Genomic DNA, 17,099 nt, shown 5'->3' on the forward strand with positions numbered 1-17,099 from the left:
AAATCAGTCATTTCTCCCATCAGATTTCCAAGAAAAACTAACACACACACAGCAAGGCTGGAGTGACATAGTGTGGGGCTTAGAGACACACAGAGCTTGCAATAGTTACCTTTGTTCGAACTATCAAAGAACCGTCAGACCTCGGAAACTTTAGGAACCTGTTATAGAGCTCAAGTCGATAGTGCACGGAGAGTTGTGGCTCTAGAAGGTCTTCAGACCGAGAAACAGCTTCGTACATTTGCAATAACTTCAATTCATTTTGACCATTACGACAATTATGATATTTAGAAAAGTCCCAGAGTCGCAAGACTCGGTGCATTGAAACCGCCTTGGCCCATAGAGGCGGACCCCAACGTATCTGTCTGATTGCTCATTTAAGGACCCCGTAGCAACGCCCACAAAAAGTGGATTTTCAGCACCAATTAAGGTCGCTGCTCGGGCTCCAAATGACCAAACGAGCCGAAACTTGGGATTCGAGATCGCCTCAGCTAGGCCTACACATAATGTCAGAACTGGACCCGCAGCTAGATAGTAGCTACGTGTTATATGTTTTTATTGTGGTTTAAACAAAAGGCGCTGTGAATTTTGGGCCTGCTCTAAAATATGTGATAGTTGGCTTCTAAAAGAGTTTGAAAAAGTGGGTGTGGTGTCAGTTTGTATCAGTTTGGTATCAGAATGATATCTAATTGACTGATGGACGGTGACTTGCTGGCTGACTTTTGTCCATATGTTTAAACAGTGAAAGACCATCACCAAATTGACATTCTGAAATCAACACCAACGAGCGATGGAGAGGAACCAGAATCACTACCCAGCCATCCCGAGTTTATCGGGCCAGTCAATTTTGCATTTCTGCAGTATTTTTGAGCATGTCAAATTCGTGATGGTAAATGCCCATTGAAAAATATTGCAAATGGACAGCCGTGCACCTGGTGAGTGGAATATGTTACCAGAAGCACATTTTTAAAATGTTTTTTAATGCCTTTACGGGGGAGCAAGGGGTCTACGGTTGGGTAGAGAGCACCCCACAACCTGGTCATTTTGGATGTTTTTCAAAAAATTGTTAAAAAACAAAAGTCCCACTTCACCCTCATCATAATTGACAAATAGACCATCTAGGTTGATTCATGGCTTAACATAGTGCTATATTTCATTTGGGTAGTATAAATACCATTTGGACATGGTTCACTGACTTTTGGGTTTGTAAACCGACTTCCTATGATCGTACATGGCAAATGGACATAACATCCTGATTTGGCACTTTCAATACTTTCATATTGCATTTGGACATTTCTTATGGCATTTGATAATGGTTCATAGACTTCTGACTTTGACTTTTGACTTCCTATGAAATCATATTGCAAATGGACAAAACATATGCCTTATGTACAATTTAAAAATTATGACAATAAAATGACAAAAGTATGTTCATACAGTTCTTATACATGTGTAATTGACAAAAAAAAATGAAAACATTTCAAAAAACGGTCCAGAAAGAAGTTGTAAGAAGTTTTTGAAAAAAATAAATCACATTTTCTAAATTTTACTCTTGGGTCTTGACTTGTGTTACATTTGCAATAAGAGCGCGCTCGCCATCTATTGGATTTTTGCTGTGTGACACTTGACATTTGCCATATGGCGTTTGCAATCAGTTTTGAATTAAACAACATCTATTTGAGTGGTATTGTACATCGTGTATATGTTTCGTTACGGTGCCAATAAGATCCCATTCCTTTTTGTCCATTTCAGGCCTATTTGAAGTTCCCATCTTGTGACTATCGAATTAGTATAGCGCCTCACAATCATCACACGCAATCATCATCACACGCACAGATTTCGACAAATCTTTCTTAAAAATAACTTTAATCCCTTCAAATCTCCATTTCACAGTTTCTCTCATTGAATTAACTCCGACATTGTCCTTTTTGCCTCCATGACTCCACGTTAATGTTTTCTGCCCAATACAAAAATAATTTGGAGATTGGCGTGTAGGATCTATTTAGTTAAAGAAAATCTTCAATGTAGCCTATAGATATAAATTGGATATGAATTATGCATTTCTTATTTTTTAAGGTGTTTTCTTTCTATTCAAGTCACCCTCCCACCTACCCGCCCTTCATCCACACAGTATTTCATGACCCTAAACAAGCCCACCCTGCAGATATAACTGCTGGACTGTTCAGTGGTCGCTGTTCAGTGGCTAAGGTGAGCAACAGGGCCATCTTATAAGAGAGAGTTTTAAGATGCATCGTCACCAAGGGTTTAAAGTAAACGCCCGTGAGCGCATTCAGAACAGGTGCCAAGTCCAACGGGGCAAATGGCCTGGATGGAGACTGCACCCTCCCTTCATAAAACAATGAACCAGGGTGTGAGCCACAATTATGGCCTCACAAAATCCTACAATGCAGGCTGAGATCTCCGCCAAGGAGACCTTAACAGTGGAAAAGTCCTTGCCCTCATAGAGCAAGTTCTGTAGGAAGGAAAGAATGGCAGGGATGAAACCGTGAAAGGGGATCAACTAGCAACTCTCACACCACCTCTCTAACAACGAAAGACCTCTTTTGGAGAAAACTCTGGCACTCTGAATCGTGGAGACCATGTTTGGAGGCAAGCCCACAGAGTCTAGGTTGTACCTCTCATGCCCAAGCCCAGAGATCAACTCGGGATGAGGGTGGAATATTTAGCCCTGTGCTGTGGGAGGTGCCATGACTGCACGATACAATCTCCACCAGCCTGGATTCCCGGGCCAAAGCAGGGCTATCAGAATGAGGGATAGACCATTCATTCTCACTGTCCAGACTGGGGGTGATCAGGGCCACGGAAGGAAAAGCTCACATAAATCACATGGCCACTTGTGGGCCAGTGGGTACACGCCCAGAGGAGTCTTGTGATCTCTCATCACAAAGAGAAGGCAACAGTGCGTGTTGTCCTGCAATGTGACACAGATCGATGGCAGCTCTGCCGTAACATTCCCACACCTCCAACACCTTCGGGATGAATTTGCCACTCTCTTGGTAGGGGATTCCACACCTGGGTTTAGTCTGACTGGCACATGTGTTGCACTGAGAGACAACAGATATCCAGAGTGAAGTTGACAGGAGCATGTTCCTCCTTGGTGGTTAATATACACCACCGTAGACATATGGTCCGACCTGACAAGGACATGCTGGCCCTGTAGGAACAGACGGAAGTGCCTGAGAGCTAGTAACACAATATAGAGCTCAAGAACATTGCTATGTATGTATTCCGAGAGTCTGATCATATGGTGTTTGCCATACGCCTCTCGTAAACTGCCCCCATCCCTGTAGACGCAGACGTCATCACTATTTTGTGGGCGAGTACTCCCAGTGGGGCAGCCCTGCATCAAGAAGAATGGTTCTCTCCAGCATTGAGGTGATGATAGACACTTTGCAGAGAGAATCACTCGCCTGTGCTGGTGGAGAGATGGATTCAAGCGGAGTGAGGTTACCCAATGCCAGAAGTCTCATGAGGAGGCGGCCAAACTTTTTACACGATTTAACCTGAAGCATAGAGCGAGAAGGTGCAACAACAGCTGGGCTGTGAGCTCCTCTGCCTGAGCCCAAGTGTCTTTGCAGATCAACCAGCCATAGGCTATGCCCTAAGAGGCGACGCTTATATCTCCTATGCGCAGGATGAAGTACTGAGCGTTGCGCTGAGAGACAGATATTTACTGCTCCTCCATAACAAGATCTCTCGTCAGAGAGTGAAGTTGCCGGGAATGCTCTCCTCCTTTGCAGTAGTGCCAGTTTGAGGGACGGGTTCAAGCGGAGTGAGGTTACAAAGTCCAGAGAACATCCATAGATTTTCTGCTGGGTAGGTAAGAGCGAGCTTATGGCACGATTTATCCTGAAGCGCAGAGCGAGCAGGTGTGACTACAGCTGGGTGTCTGCACAGATCAACCGTAGTTAATGTATGTCAGGACTCTTAAGCCTCTCTCCCGTAGCATATCTCCCATAGGGAGGGCTAGGGTGGCTTTTACACACTTTGTGAATGTCCATAGGGCCAGGGACAGACCGCATGGTAAGGTGAGATATCTTTAGGCTATGTCCTAGGAGATGAACCTCATATCTCCTATGTGCAGGATAACATCTGGTGTGTAAATAAGAATCATTGAGGTCTACTGACCCTCAGACATTTGTTGAGGTGCCATAAATCCAGGATGGGGCGTAATCCCTCGGTTGGGGACCAAGAAATAGCAGCTAAAGAAGCCCTGGTGAGCTTCCTCCATCAGCACCACACGTGTGGCACCCTTGGCCAACAGAGAATGTATCTCGTCTCTGAAGGCTCAGACCACTGTGCAGTGGACTGCACTATTCCCATGTAGTCTGTACGGTGTGTAGAACCCAGGAGGAGACTGCCACTGTGCAGTGTGAGGAGCATGGGAACAACTTGGGGGCAACTTGTCCCGTGGCTGGAACAAAGTACCTGCCAGGCCTGGTGGCTGGACAAGGTAGCCTGCTAGAGGTTGATTGTTTGGATTGGGAACATTGTGAACCATCATCCTCCGCCCGTTGGCCTGGATGTGATGGGAACTCTTTATTAGAGAGTTCATCTAGGGGAAATCAGGTGTCTATCCGCCTCAATGGGGACTTATGGATCTTGAGGTGGAGGGCTCCTTTGTGACCTGACACGTGACTCCCGAAGAGACTCTGGTCGTCAAGGTCAGAGGAGCAAAGCTGGCTCCCAGAGCCACCGTGCCTTAAATCAAGGTGTTAATCCAGGGAAGGCTCCATGAGAACTCCATGTCATAAATATCCAAGTGGGGTAGGCAGTCACAGGAGAAAGTGACTTAATTGGCTCCGCCAAGGAAGCATCCACCAATGACACAGTCTGGGAAGGCTGGTACACATTGTCAGATGGATGTAGAATTTCCCTGTGAGGGGATTCCACCCATCCTAGTGGTAGGCAGGGGAGGCAAAGGATACCCAACCTCGAGTTTGGTGACAGTGTGTCCAATTGCTTTGATAAAGGAGAGATGATTTATTGACTTCTGCCTTGCCTTGTCACAAACTGAGCAGAGCAGAGACATTCCTCTTTAGGGGCATACTTACCCTCCTGGTCAGAAGAGGCGGTGCCTGATGCCACAAGAGATATGCCGTTGCCCTCAATTCCAGATTTTACAAAAAGGTCCTTCCCCTGGGAAAGATAGTGACTCCCGAATTTGTCGGGAGCTTGAGCATAGGGGAAGACTGTATAGCCTCTCTCTCCTCTGGGACTTAATTCTCAACGTTCTCAACGAGTTGATGGGAATCAGACAGACATGTAATTCCCGCAAGGGCAAATGTATCAATGTGTGGATAGCTTGCACTGCTTTTTCTGCACCTTCCATGATGACTTGGCCAGTAAGCCTGTCGACTTCTCGTTTTGACCTGACAGGTGAAAGCAAATTTAATTACCGGAGGGATAGCAATCTAAATGGCCATCTCCATTGGCCTCTCTTGAAAAAGCCAAACCTTGACACAGAAAATATACATATATTTTTTAAACTAAAATCGGCCTATATCGAATCTCCCATTCCTCTCAATTAAAAAAAAAAAAAGCTGTTGCGCAGCATCTCACTGCCTTCCTGAAAACAAACAATGTATACGAAACGCTTCAGTCTGGTTTTAGACTCCATCATAGCACTGAGACTGCACTTGTGAAGGTGGTAAATTACCTTTTAATGGTGTCAGACCGAGGCTCTGCATCTTTCCTCGTGCTCCTAGACCTTAGTGCTGCTTTTGATACCATAAATCACCACATTCTTTTGGAGAGATTGGAAACCCAAATTGGCCTACACGGACAAGTTCTGGCCTGGTTTAGATCTTATCTGTCGGAAAGATATCAGTTTGTCTCTGTGGATGGTCTGTCCTCTGACAAGTCAACTGTACATTTCGGTGTTCCTCAAGGTTCCGTTTTAGGACCACTATTGATTTCACTCTATATTTTATCTCTTGGTGATGTCATTCGGAAACATAATGTTAACTTTCACTGCTTTCTACCTTTCGATGAAACATGGGGAAGCCCCAAAATTCCCCTCGCTGGAAGCCTGTGTTTCAAACATAAGGAAGTGGATGGCTGCAGATTTTCTACTTTTAAACTCGGGCAAAACAGAGATGTCCCAAGAAACAAAGATCTTCTGTTGAATCTGACAATTAATCTTGGTGGGTGTACAGTCGTCTCAAATAAAATTGTGAAGGACCTCGGCGTTACTATGGACCCTGATCTCTCTTTTGACGAACATATCAAGACTGTTGATGCAGAAAAATGTATCAATGCTTTTGTCACTTCTAAATTAGATTACTGCAATGCTCTACTTTCTGGCTACCCGGATAAAGCACTAAAACTTCAGTTAGTGCTAAATACGGCTGCTAGAATCTTGACTAGAACCCCAAAATTTGATCATATTACTCCAGCCTCTACACTGCCTCTACACTGGCTTCCTGTTAACCTCTCTGTGCACGGAACCCACTAGCGGGCTGAAATTCCACAACACACAATGATCTTTTGTTTGATAAAATCCGTTTTTATAGCCTAACACGAAACATTTTATGAACCGTTTGTGTCGTGAATTCCGTCTCATTCCATTTTCGACGACACATTCCAGGTAAATAACCCACACAGAATGTGACTTTTCCAGTCATGTTTGTTTCACTGCAATCAACTGGTTTGTTTGTAACACAATCAAACCTGATGGGCCATTTCGCGGGACGTATTGACTGAAAGAATCCGATTTGAAGACAACAAGTCATGACATCATTGTGCACCAATGATTTGCCCGCTGTCTCGTTGATTGACTGTCTTTTAACCCAATGACCACTGATCGTCTTGAAATCTAGCTGGGTAGGTAGCCAATGAGCTGAGCTAAACGGCAATATGCCATGGGTTGGTCTTGCAACACATAAACATGTAGTAAGCTCCAGCGTAAAGTGAGTCATTCGCTATTGAAGTTTCATACCGGAAGGAGAAAAAACATATTACGCACTGCATTGTTTGGTGAATGCGCAGATTCAGCTGTTTATATATCAATCATTATGGTGACTAAGTCAGGGAAAGCTAAATCTAAGTCTAGATATACAGATGTACACACAATTTTAGAATAAATTGATTGGGAAGGTGAGACAGAGATTGTTGTAGGACGATTCATTTATCGATTGTAGAGGAATATTTTTTGAATGGGAGAGGACATCGTTTTGGACTGGTAAGTTCTTATCATGCTAATGCCCTTGTTTGAAATTAATAACATAAAATATTATTTGTGCTTTTTTTAATAATTTTAGAAGCAATATATAAACATGTAATGTCATGAAATGTGAGATGCGTGTGTCTGCCTCCACCCCAACCCACATGAAGTAGCCTATTTGAGGCTGTTGAGGAGAGGGCAGGACCACATCAATGGCCAAAGTGAAATGGAGACAGTAGATACAGCTGCTCTGTTGTAATATAGTAAAGACAGTAGATCTAGCTGGTCTGTCATAATATAATAGAGACAGTAGATCTAGCTGAAACGTCAAAATATAAAAAGAGACAGTAGATCTAGCAGGTCATAATAATATATTCAACCTTATGTTCCCTGTACTCTCTCTATATATCTGTTTATTATACCTGTTGATACAGGGCTCATATGTGAAACTATTCTAACTGAACATTTTCTTTCACAGTGACACTGACTCCGAATGGGAGTCTTATCCGGTGTCCTGTGTGAATTTAAGTATGCTTTCTAATTCTCTCTTTCTCTCTCTCTCGGGGGACCTGAGCCCTAGGACCATGCGTCAGGATTACCTGGCATGATGACTCCTTGCTGTCCCCAGTCCACCTGGCCTTGCCACTGTTCCAGTTTCAACTGTTCTGTCTGCGGCCATGGAACCCTAAACTGTTAATTTTTACTCTTGAGGTGCTGTCCTGTTGCACCCTCTACAACCACTGTGATCTCCACCCGGCACAGCCAGAAGAGGACTGGCCACCCCTCATAGCCTGGTCCCTCTTTAGGTTTCTTCCTAGGTTTTTGCCTTTCTAGGGAGTTTTTCCTAGCCTTCGTGCTTCTACACCTGCATTGCTTGCTGTTTGGGGTTTTAGGCTGGGGCTATATAAATATATTTGATTTGATAGAGGACTGAGGGTCTTCCAAATATTGAAAGTGTGTAAATAGTTACCCATGTTATTTTGTAAATATATATATATATATATATATATATATATATATATATATATAGAATTTTTTTTCATATATTTTTTAATCAATAATTATTATTTCTTCAATTTTTTTTTTTCGGGGGGGGGGGTGTGTTAGAATACCAGTTTGGTATTTTGTATATACAGTAGGTATTTGTTTCAAAATGTATACCTTCACCAATTTGGCCACTTGGGTACATTTGGGCTACTTGTGTGGGACCTGGGTGACTTCATGATAAATGTCATGTAGCACACTCATTTTGGAAGTTATAATTCTGAAACATTGCACAAGTACTATTGCCCTCTTATATTATTCACTAAAATTGTCCGCATCATCCTATCTGAATGTTTGTTTTATCTTGTTCATTTTAAAGGTGATACAAAAAAAAAAAGTATGGGTTTTTTCATTGTTTTATCTAAACCAGATCTATTGTGTTATATTCTCCTACATTCAATTCACATGTACAGAAACTTCAGTGTTTTCTTTCAAATGGTACCAAGAATATGCATATCCTTGGTTCAGCGCCTGAGATACAGGCTGTTAGATTTGGGTATGTCTTCAGGCAGAAATTGCACAAAGTAGGGGGGAGCTGTAAGAGGTTATTAAGGCAAGGGCTGATTTCAAGGTTTTACTGCCACCTACAAAGCATTACATGGGCTTGCTCCTACCTATCTTTCCAATTTGGTCCTGCCGTACATACCTACACGTACGCTACGGTCACAAGATGCAGGCCTCCTTACTGTCTCTAGAATTTCTAAACAAACAGCTGGAGGCAGGGCTTTCTCCTATAGAGCTCCATTTTTATGGAATGGTCTGCCTATCCATGTGAGAGACGCAGACTCGGTCTCATTTTTAAGTCTTTATTTAAGACTCATCTCTTCAGTAAGTCCTATAATTGAGTGCAGTCTGGTCCAGGAGTGTGAAGGTGAACGGAAAGGCACTGGAGCAACGAACCGCCCTTGCCGTCTCTGCCTGGCCAGTTCCTCTCTCTCCACTGGGATTCTCTGCCTCTAACCCTATTACAGGGGCTGAGTCACTGGCTTACTGGTGCTCTTCCATGCCATCCCTAGGAGGGGTGCGTCACTTGAATGGGTTGAGTCATTGACATGATCTTCCTGTCTGGGTTGGCGCCCCCCCCCCCTTGGGTTGTGCCGTGGCAGAGATCTTTGTGGGCTATACTCGGCCTTGTCTCTGGACGGTAGGTTGGTGTTTGGAGATATCCCTCTAATGGTGTGGGGGCTGTGCTTTGGCAAAGTGGGTGGGGTTATAGCCTGCATGTTTGGCCCTGTCCGGGGATATCGTTGGATGGGGCCACAGTGTCTCCCGACCACTCCTGTCTCAGCCTCCAGTATTTATGCAGCGGTAGTTTATGTGTCAGGGGGAGGGGGCCAGTCTGTTGTATCTGGAGTATTTATCCTGTTTGATCCTGTGTCCTGTGTGAATTTAAGTATGCTATCTCTAACTCTTTCTTTCATTATTTCTCTCTCTCGGAGGACCTGAGCCCTAGGACCATGCCTCAGGACTCCCTGGCCTGATGACTCCTTGCTGTCCCCAGTCCACCTGGCCATGCTGCTGCTCCAGTTTCAACTTTTCTGCCTGCGGCTATGGAATCCTGACCTATTCACCGGACGTGCTACCTGTCCCAGACCTGCTGGTTTCCACTCTCTAGAGACAGCAGGAGCGGTAGAGAGACTCTGAATGATCGGCTATGAAAAGCCAACTGACATTTACTCCTGAGGTGGTGACCTGGCTATGTGATTATTGCAGCTCAATTGTTGACAATTACGATACCTTTTGGAATAAAAAAAAGTTTTACAAGGAGGATGGGAATCACCCAAATCATTTGGGTTCCTGGATCCTTTCACAGCATTATAAGACTGCGTTGAGACAATGCCTTATCAACGCCCCAAGCCCAGCTCACCTAATCCCTACCACGTGATGCAGTTGTCATAATGCTTCAGCAAATGTACATTATACCAGGGGTATTAGTAGAAAATGTAAGTTACCTAATTTATGTCCCTCTCACTGCCTTGAATGCCTCTGCTGATCCTACAGCTGTTGTATGTAGTAATCATGTGCCTATGAACCAAATTGATACTGTTTGCACTGAAGCAGTGTGCCCTAGGATGAAGTCCACTTTGTGCAGCTCACCCTGGACTGACATAAATAACATGGGCATATCTACTTCTACTAAGCTTCCCAATAAAGCAATGAAAACAAGCAAGCATCCCAGAAGAAAAGTGCTCACAATAGCCCACGTTAACATATGTAGTTTAAGAAACTAGGTTCATGAAATCAATAATTTGCTAGTATCAGATGACATTCATATTCTAACTATCTCTGAAACACTTAGATAACACCTTTGATGATACAGTGGTAGCAATACAAGGCTATAACATTTACAGAAAATATAGAAATGCCAACGGTGGAGGTGTTTCTGTTTTATATTCAGAACTACATTCCTGTAAAGCTTAGGGGATCTCATGTTAAATACGTTTGAAGTAATATGGCTACACGTTCATCTGCCTCACCTAAAGCCCATTCTGGTGGAAAGCTGCTATAGACCACCAAGTGCTAACAGTCAGTATCTGGATAATGTGTGTGAAATGCTTGATAATGTATGTGATATCAACAGAGAGGTATATTTGCTGGGTGATTTAAATATTGACTGGCTTTCATCAAGCTACCCACTCAAGAAAAAGCTTCAAACTGTAACCAGGTCCTGCAACCTTTCCTGCAATTTATGAAATTGCTTATTCCAGTTACTAATAAGCATGCACCCATTAAGAAAATGACTGTAAAAACTTAAATTCCAGTGGATTGAAGAGGAATTGATCAATTATATGGTTGAGAGGGATGAGACAAAAGGAATGGCAGCGCAATTGATTTGTGAACGTATTGCAAATTGAGAAATCATGTGACTAAACTACACTATAAAACATAGATAAATTACATTTAAAAAATTATAGTATAAAGCTTTGGAGCACCTTAAATACAATTTTGGGGAAAAAGGCAAACTCCGCTCCATCATTCATTGAATCAGATGGTTCATTCATCACAAAACCAACTGATATTGCCAAACACTAATGATTTTTTCATTGGCAAGACGCTAACACTATACATTCAAGTATATCTAACTAAATTATGAAAGAAAAGCATTTTTTTTTATTCCATAAAGTGAATGTGGAAGCCACTGGGTCTGACAACTTGGATGGAGAATGACTGAGGAAAATAGCAGACGATATTGCCACAGAAAGTGTGTGCCCCCAGGATTGGAGGGAAGCAAAAGTAACTCCCATTCTTAACGATTACAACCATATCCATAACATGATGTTTGACAATATGGAGAGGGGTACAAGGTAACATTTTGTATTGGATTTGCCCCAAACATAAACACTGTATTAAGGGCAAAAAGTGAATTGCTTTGCCAATTTTTTTGCAGTATTACTCTGGTGCCTTGTTGCAAACAGGATGCATGTTTGGGAATATTTTTTATTCTGTACAGGCTTTTCACTCGGTCAGGTTATTATTGTGGAGTACTACAATCTTGTTGATCCATTCTCCGTTTTCTCCTATCACAGCCATTCATTAGAGTCAATTTAAGCACCGGTGTGTCAAACTTTATTATTTTCTACATTGTAGAATATTATTGAAGGCATTTGAGATTCATCAAGGTAGCCACCCTTTGCCTTGATGTCAGCTTTGCACACTCTTGGCATTCTCTCAACCAGCTTCAGGAGGTAGTCACCTGGAATGCATTTCAATTAACAGGTGTGCCTTGTTCAAAGTTAATTTGTGGAATTTCTTTCCTTCTTAATACATTTGAGCCAATCAGTCGTGTTGTGACAAGGGGTATACAGAAGATAGCCCTATTTGGTAAAATACCAAATCCTTATTGTCTGGTAGGCTCACGTCACTGAGCAGCTTGTGGCTGGGTTTCCCTTTGTAGTCCGTAATAGTTTTCAAGCCCTGCCACATCCGACAAGCATCAGAGCCGGTGTAGTAGGATTCAATCTTAATGGTTCATCCGAGGGCGTAGCGGAATTTCTTATAAGCGTCTGGGTTAGTGTCCCACTCTTTGAAATCGGCAGCTCTAGCCTTTAGCTTGATGCGGATGTTGCCTGTAATCCATGGATTCTGGTTGGGTTATGTACGTACGGTTACTGTGGGGACGACGTCCTCGATGCACTTATTGATGAAGAAAGTGACTGAGGTGGTATAGTCCTCAATGCCATTGAATGAATCCCGGAACATATTCCAGTCTGTGCTAGCAAAACAGTCCTGTAGTTTAGCATCTGCTTCATCTGAACACTGGTGCTTCCTGATTAAATGTTTGCTTGTAAGCAGGAATCAGGAGGATAGAATTATGGACAGATTTGCCAAATGGTGGGCAAGGGAGAGCTTTGTACGAATCTCTGTGTGTGGGGTAAAGGTGCTCTGGATGAGCGCTTTCCTGTTTGCTTATGGCAGTATACAACTCATTGATTGCGGTTTTAGTGCCAGCAACAGCCTTTAGAAGTATGAAGACATCTACGAAAAATACAGATGAAAACTCTCTAGGTAGATAGTGTGGTCTACAGCTTATCATGAGATTCTCTACCTCAGGTGAGCAAAACCTAGAGACTTCCTTACATATCGTGCACCAGCTGGTGTTTACATAAATGCATAGGCCCCCGCCCCGTGTCTTACCAGAGGCTGCTGTTCTGTCATGCTGATAGAGCGTATGCTGTATGTTATTAATGTCGTCTTTCAGCCGCGACTCTGTGAAACATAAGATATTACAGTTTTTAATGTACCATTAGTAGGATAAACGCGCTTTCAGTTTGTCCCATATAGCGATTGCAAGTTAGCCAGCAGGACAGAGGGCAAGGGCAGATTAGCCACTCGGCACCTGACGAGGCACCCTGATCTCTTTCTGAGGGATCTCCATTTCCTTCTCCAGCGAATAACGAGGATCTGGGCCTGGTCAGGTGTCTGTACTACAGTGCCTTGCGAAAGTATTCGATCCCCTTGAACTTTGCGACCTTTTGCCACATTTCAGGCTTCAAACATAAAGATATAAAACTGTATTTTTTTGTGAAGAATCAACAACAAGTGGGACACAATCATGAAGTGGAACGACATTTATTGGATATTTCAAACTTTTTTAACAAATCAAAAACTGAAAAATTGGGCGTGCAAAATTATTCTGACCAGTAGAACATGTATTTGGGATTGTCGCTGGATTCTGCACCTTACCATAGAGAGAGTTTCACCCAGCAACATCCGTCACCTGCTGGATGTGTCTGAGGCTTCTTGGGCTGATGGCCTCCATTATTTTTGTTGTAGTCCCGCTTGGCCTCCTCCTCGTGAGTGACTTCCGGCGTTGGGTGAACTCACTCCACTTAGCTGTCCACCGGCACAGACGCGTGCGTCTCTCTGCAAAGTGTCTTGAGCACATAACTCAAGTCCTGCATTCACTCATTTAAATCACTCTCAAACACTTCAGTGTTGGAGAGATCCATTCCTCTTGATGCAGGGCTGCCCTACTGGAAGTCCTCATGTGCAAAATAGTGATGACGGATGCGTGGCAGTCCCACTTGATCTCCTCCTCATGAAACTTCCAGAATTGGGTGGCATTGTGTTGTGTGACCATTTTAGAGTGGCCTTTTACTGTGCACCTGTGTAATGATCATACTTTTTAATCAGCTTATTGATATGGCACACTTGTCAAGTGTATGGATCATCTTGACTCATTAGAAAAGTGCTCATTAACAGGGATGTAAACTAATTTGTATACCAAATTTGAGAGAAATAAGCTTTTGTGCATATGGAAAATGTGTGGGATCTTTTATTTCAGTTTATGAAACATGGGATCAACACATTACATGTTGCATATATATTTTGGTTCAGTGTATTTCCATGCAAAAAGCCAATACCTTAAAAAGGATATATAATCCACAATAAAAAGTGACATTGGTTGGAAGGAACCGCATGATAATGGATCCTTATCTTTCTTTTTAAGAAGGGTGATTGTAGCCAAACATGGTGATTGGGTAAGTTTCATTTTCTCTAGAGCTGCTGTGAGCATAAGTAACATAGGCTTCAGTAATTTGGGATGAAAGTGTATGTAGAATTCCACTGGGAATCCATCATTACCAGGTGATTTACCATTTTGTAAACGTAATGGCCTCCACCAGCTCACCTAGGGAAATGTTTCTATCCTTACACATTTTCTCCGGTTCACTTATAATTGGTAAATGTACCTTATTTAGGAAATATCTTTCTTTGAACTTTTGTTTTCAGGTTGATACAGTTTGTGATAAAATGTTTTAAAGACTTTAGTTAATTTCAGAAGAATCTATTCTCATGCTACCATCTTGGGTTGTAATGCAAATCTGCCATTTTCAACCCATGTACTGGTTGTGAGTATAAAGGCTTAAAATACAGAATAAAATATTGTTATATCACTTGATCGCACAAAACACAGGGCCCTCCCTATGTCTTATTGCCCTTTCCTTAATTTCCCTTGACCTTTCTGCTGTAGAAGGACATGTACTGAGTGGATAGGTGGAGGCAATATGGCAGCAATTCCCTCCTATGCAATATGATTATTAACTATGCAGTTTTATTTCAGGTATCAAGATAATTTCCCACGTATTACTCCAAAGGTGGGTTGTGAGTGAGAATAAAAAGAATGGGAGAAAGAAGGACATGAGCAGAAACAGATCAAGTGAGAAAAAGAGCAAGCAAGAGAGATAGGGGATGGGGGATACAGAGAGCAGGGTTTGTGCTAACACTCCACAGAGCAATTATAATTCCCATCACAAACAGGTCCTTTACTGGAGAGAGAGGAAGAGAAGAGAGAAACCTTATGCATACATGTGCATTTGTACATAAAAACACAAACACTCACCGTCCTCTTTGCACTCCTCAGGTGGTTTGGCCTTCTTTGCCAGCCGAGGATCCAGCCATGATGTGGTTTTAGTGTTGTGACTGGAGAGGAGAGAAAGAAAGAGAGAGACTTTACTTTTTGTTTTACTTTAATGAGCCATCCTAATTTCACTAACTCCCACAGCCTAAAAATGCATCGCATGCCACCACAACCTCCACACAATCATATTTGACAGTACACAACATCCCAGTACAGTACACCCTCCAGCACCACATTACAACCGTACATCCAACCATATTGGGAATTTTCCAGTACATGTGTGCACATTATACATCTTAGAGTAGTAAGAAGAATAAGTGCACTCTATATGTGTGTCTAGGTCATTAGGCTAAGAGAAGCCATTACCTAGTCCTGAATCATTAACATAAAGAGGAGTTACTATGTGTGTGACGTAAGGATGAAAACGGTATAAAAGGTGTTCCGAGGCTGGAAAGTCAGTTGGTCCATGGGCCAGTCCGGCTTGTTACTTTGTAGTAAAGTGTATTTGACAATTTCACAAGTTCCGGTATCTGAGAAATATGATTGAGTGAAAATTTCCACGACATAAATGGTGAGCTTGCCAGGAGTGGCTACAAGGGACCAGTAAATGGTTGGAAACTCTGACTGCAGATGCGTCTTCCTGGATGAATAGCACAAACACCTAAAAGAGAGGTAAGCCAAGTCTTACTTATAGTTCAAGTTTGTGTGGTTCGTTTCGGAGCCTGGCTCAGCAATAGAAACACCAAGTAGGTCTCTCCAAATTTAACAAACTAAAGGATATTAGGAGCATTTGAATTCAATAAATGCATGCAAAATAATTTCAAAAAAGGAAGAAAAGAGAAAGAAAAAGCTTTAAGGGTTGCAGCAGTGAAAGTAGAATATATATATTAGTGTGGCCACTGCGGATTGGGAGTTGTGTGTTATCTGTTTTGGATGGTTGTTGTTTAGGCCTGTTTGAGTTTGCACAAATGCAACCCATTCATCTAATTAAATCACTCCAAGTCAGGTGGGTCAATCAATTAATCCAGCTCACTCAGTCATTCATCAGTTCAATCTCGTTCAGTCTGCTCTGTTGACTGTTCTGTTCGATCCAGTTTGGAGTGGCAACTGTCATTCTGCATGGTCGAATAGAATTAGACAAAAAGACCTGTGGTTACTGCCTATTTTTTTTTGAGGAAGTGAATCAATAAGGGACTGCTCAGACAGGCACAAAGACCTATGGTTGCCGACTAATGTGGCAAGGAAGTGAATCAATAAGGACTGCTCAGATAGGCACACATCTTATGGTTAACACTTGGCTGTGTTGAGGAAGTGAATCAGCAAAGGACTGCTCAGACAGGTAAAAGCCTGTATAATACATATTTTTTCTGTGTCGAGGAAGTGTATCAGAAGAACTGAATTTGCAGGTCGCTTAGGAAAGCATAAGAGTTGTGTACAAGTGAGTGTGAAAGTTCTCTGCTGTTGGTGGGGAAGGGGTTGCGCTCTTCTCCCGGACCATTGCTTAAGTGTGACCTGGTAGGGAGGATGCACCCAGTCCCGTATCAAAGGAGGGGAGTGTGAATGGTACATGAATAACCATTGAAATAATTTAATACTAGAAGTAACAGTCAGGATAAATAAAAAATATATGATTATAAAATAGCAATAAATGTCAAGACGACATCAGCGATTGCCCGTAAAGCCATTACAAATTGAATAATGTGCTGCAAGGTAGAAAAATATACAGTACAGAGAAACGTAGAAGTAATAACATTTGAAGTAACTATATACTTGGAAAGAGAGAACAATTATAAAAACCTAGAGACAGGGGTAATAACCAATAGACCGAGTACAATAATCAGAGAAAGAAAAATAACGTGGATATCCATAGGAGGGAATAGGGTGTGGTCAAGCCATCCAGGGCTTAACAGACTGTTAGGAAGATTTAGCCCTGGACCAGTAGGGAGAAATCTAAGAACAAGAGAAAGAGACTGGTGAAAAGCATAATAAAACAAAACTAGGGAGCAAAGAATA

The 17,099-nt window shown here is 42.5% G+C and overlaps 1 protein-coding gene across 1 annotated transcript in view; it reads right to left on the reverse strand.

Annotated features, from left to right (window-relative positions):
- Positions 1-17,099, reverse strand: part of LOC139409025 (membrane-associated guanylate kinase, WW and PDZ domain-containing protein 2-like) — a 358,317-nt gene that overhangs the window by 182,227 nt on the left and 158,991 nt on the right. Inside the window, exons 6-7 of the mRNA XM_071153671.1 lie at positions 15,069-15,148; positions 12,863-12,934 (exon numbers count right to left, since the gene is read on the reverse strand). Coding sequence (XP_071009772.1) covers positions 12,863-12,934; positions 15,069-15,148 — 152 coding nt within the window. The remainder of the gene's footprint in view (positions 1-12,862; positions 12,935-15,068; positions 15,149-17,099) is intronic.

Source organism: Oncorhynchus clarkii, chromosome 1 (genome assembly GCF_045791955.1).
Source record: "Oncorhynchus clarkii lewisi isolate Uvic-CL-2024 chromosome 1, UVic_Ocla_1.0, whole genome shotgun sequence".
NCBI lineage: Eukaryota > Metazoa > Chordata > Actinopteri > Salmoniformes > Salmonidae > Oncorhynchus > Oncorhynchus clarkii.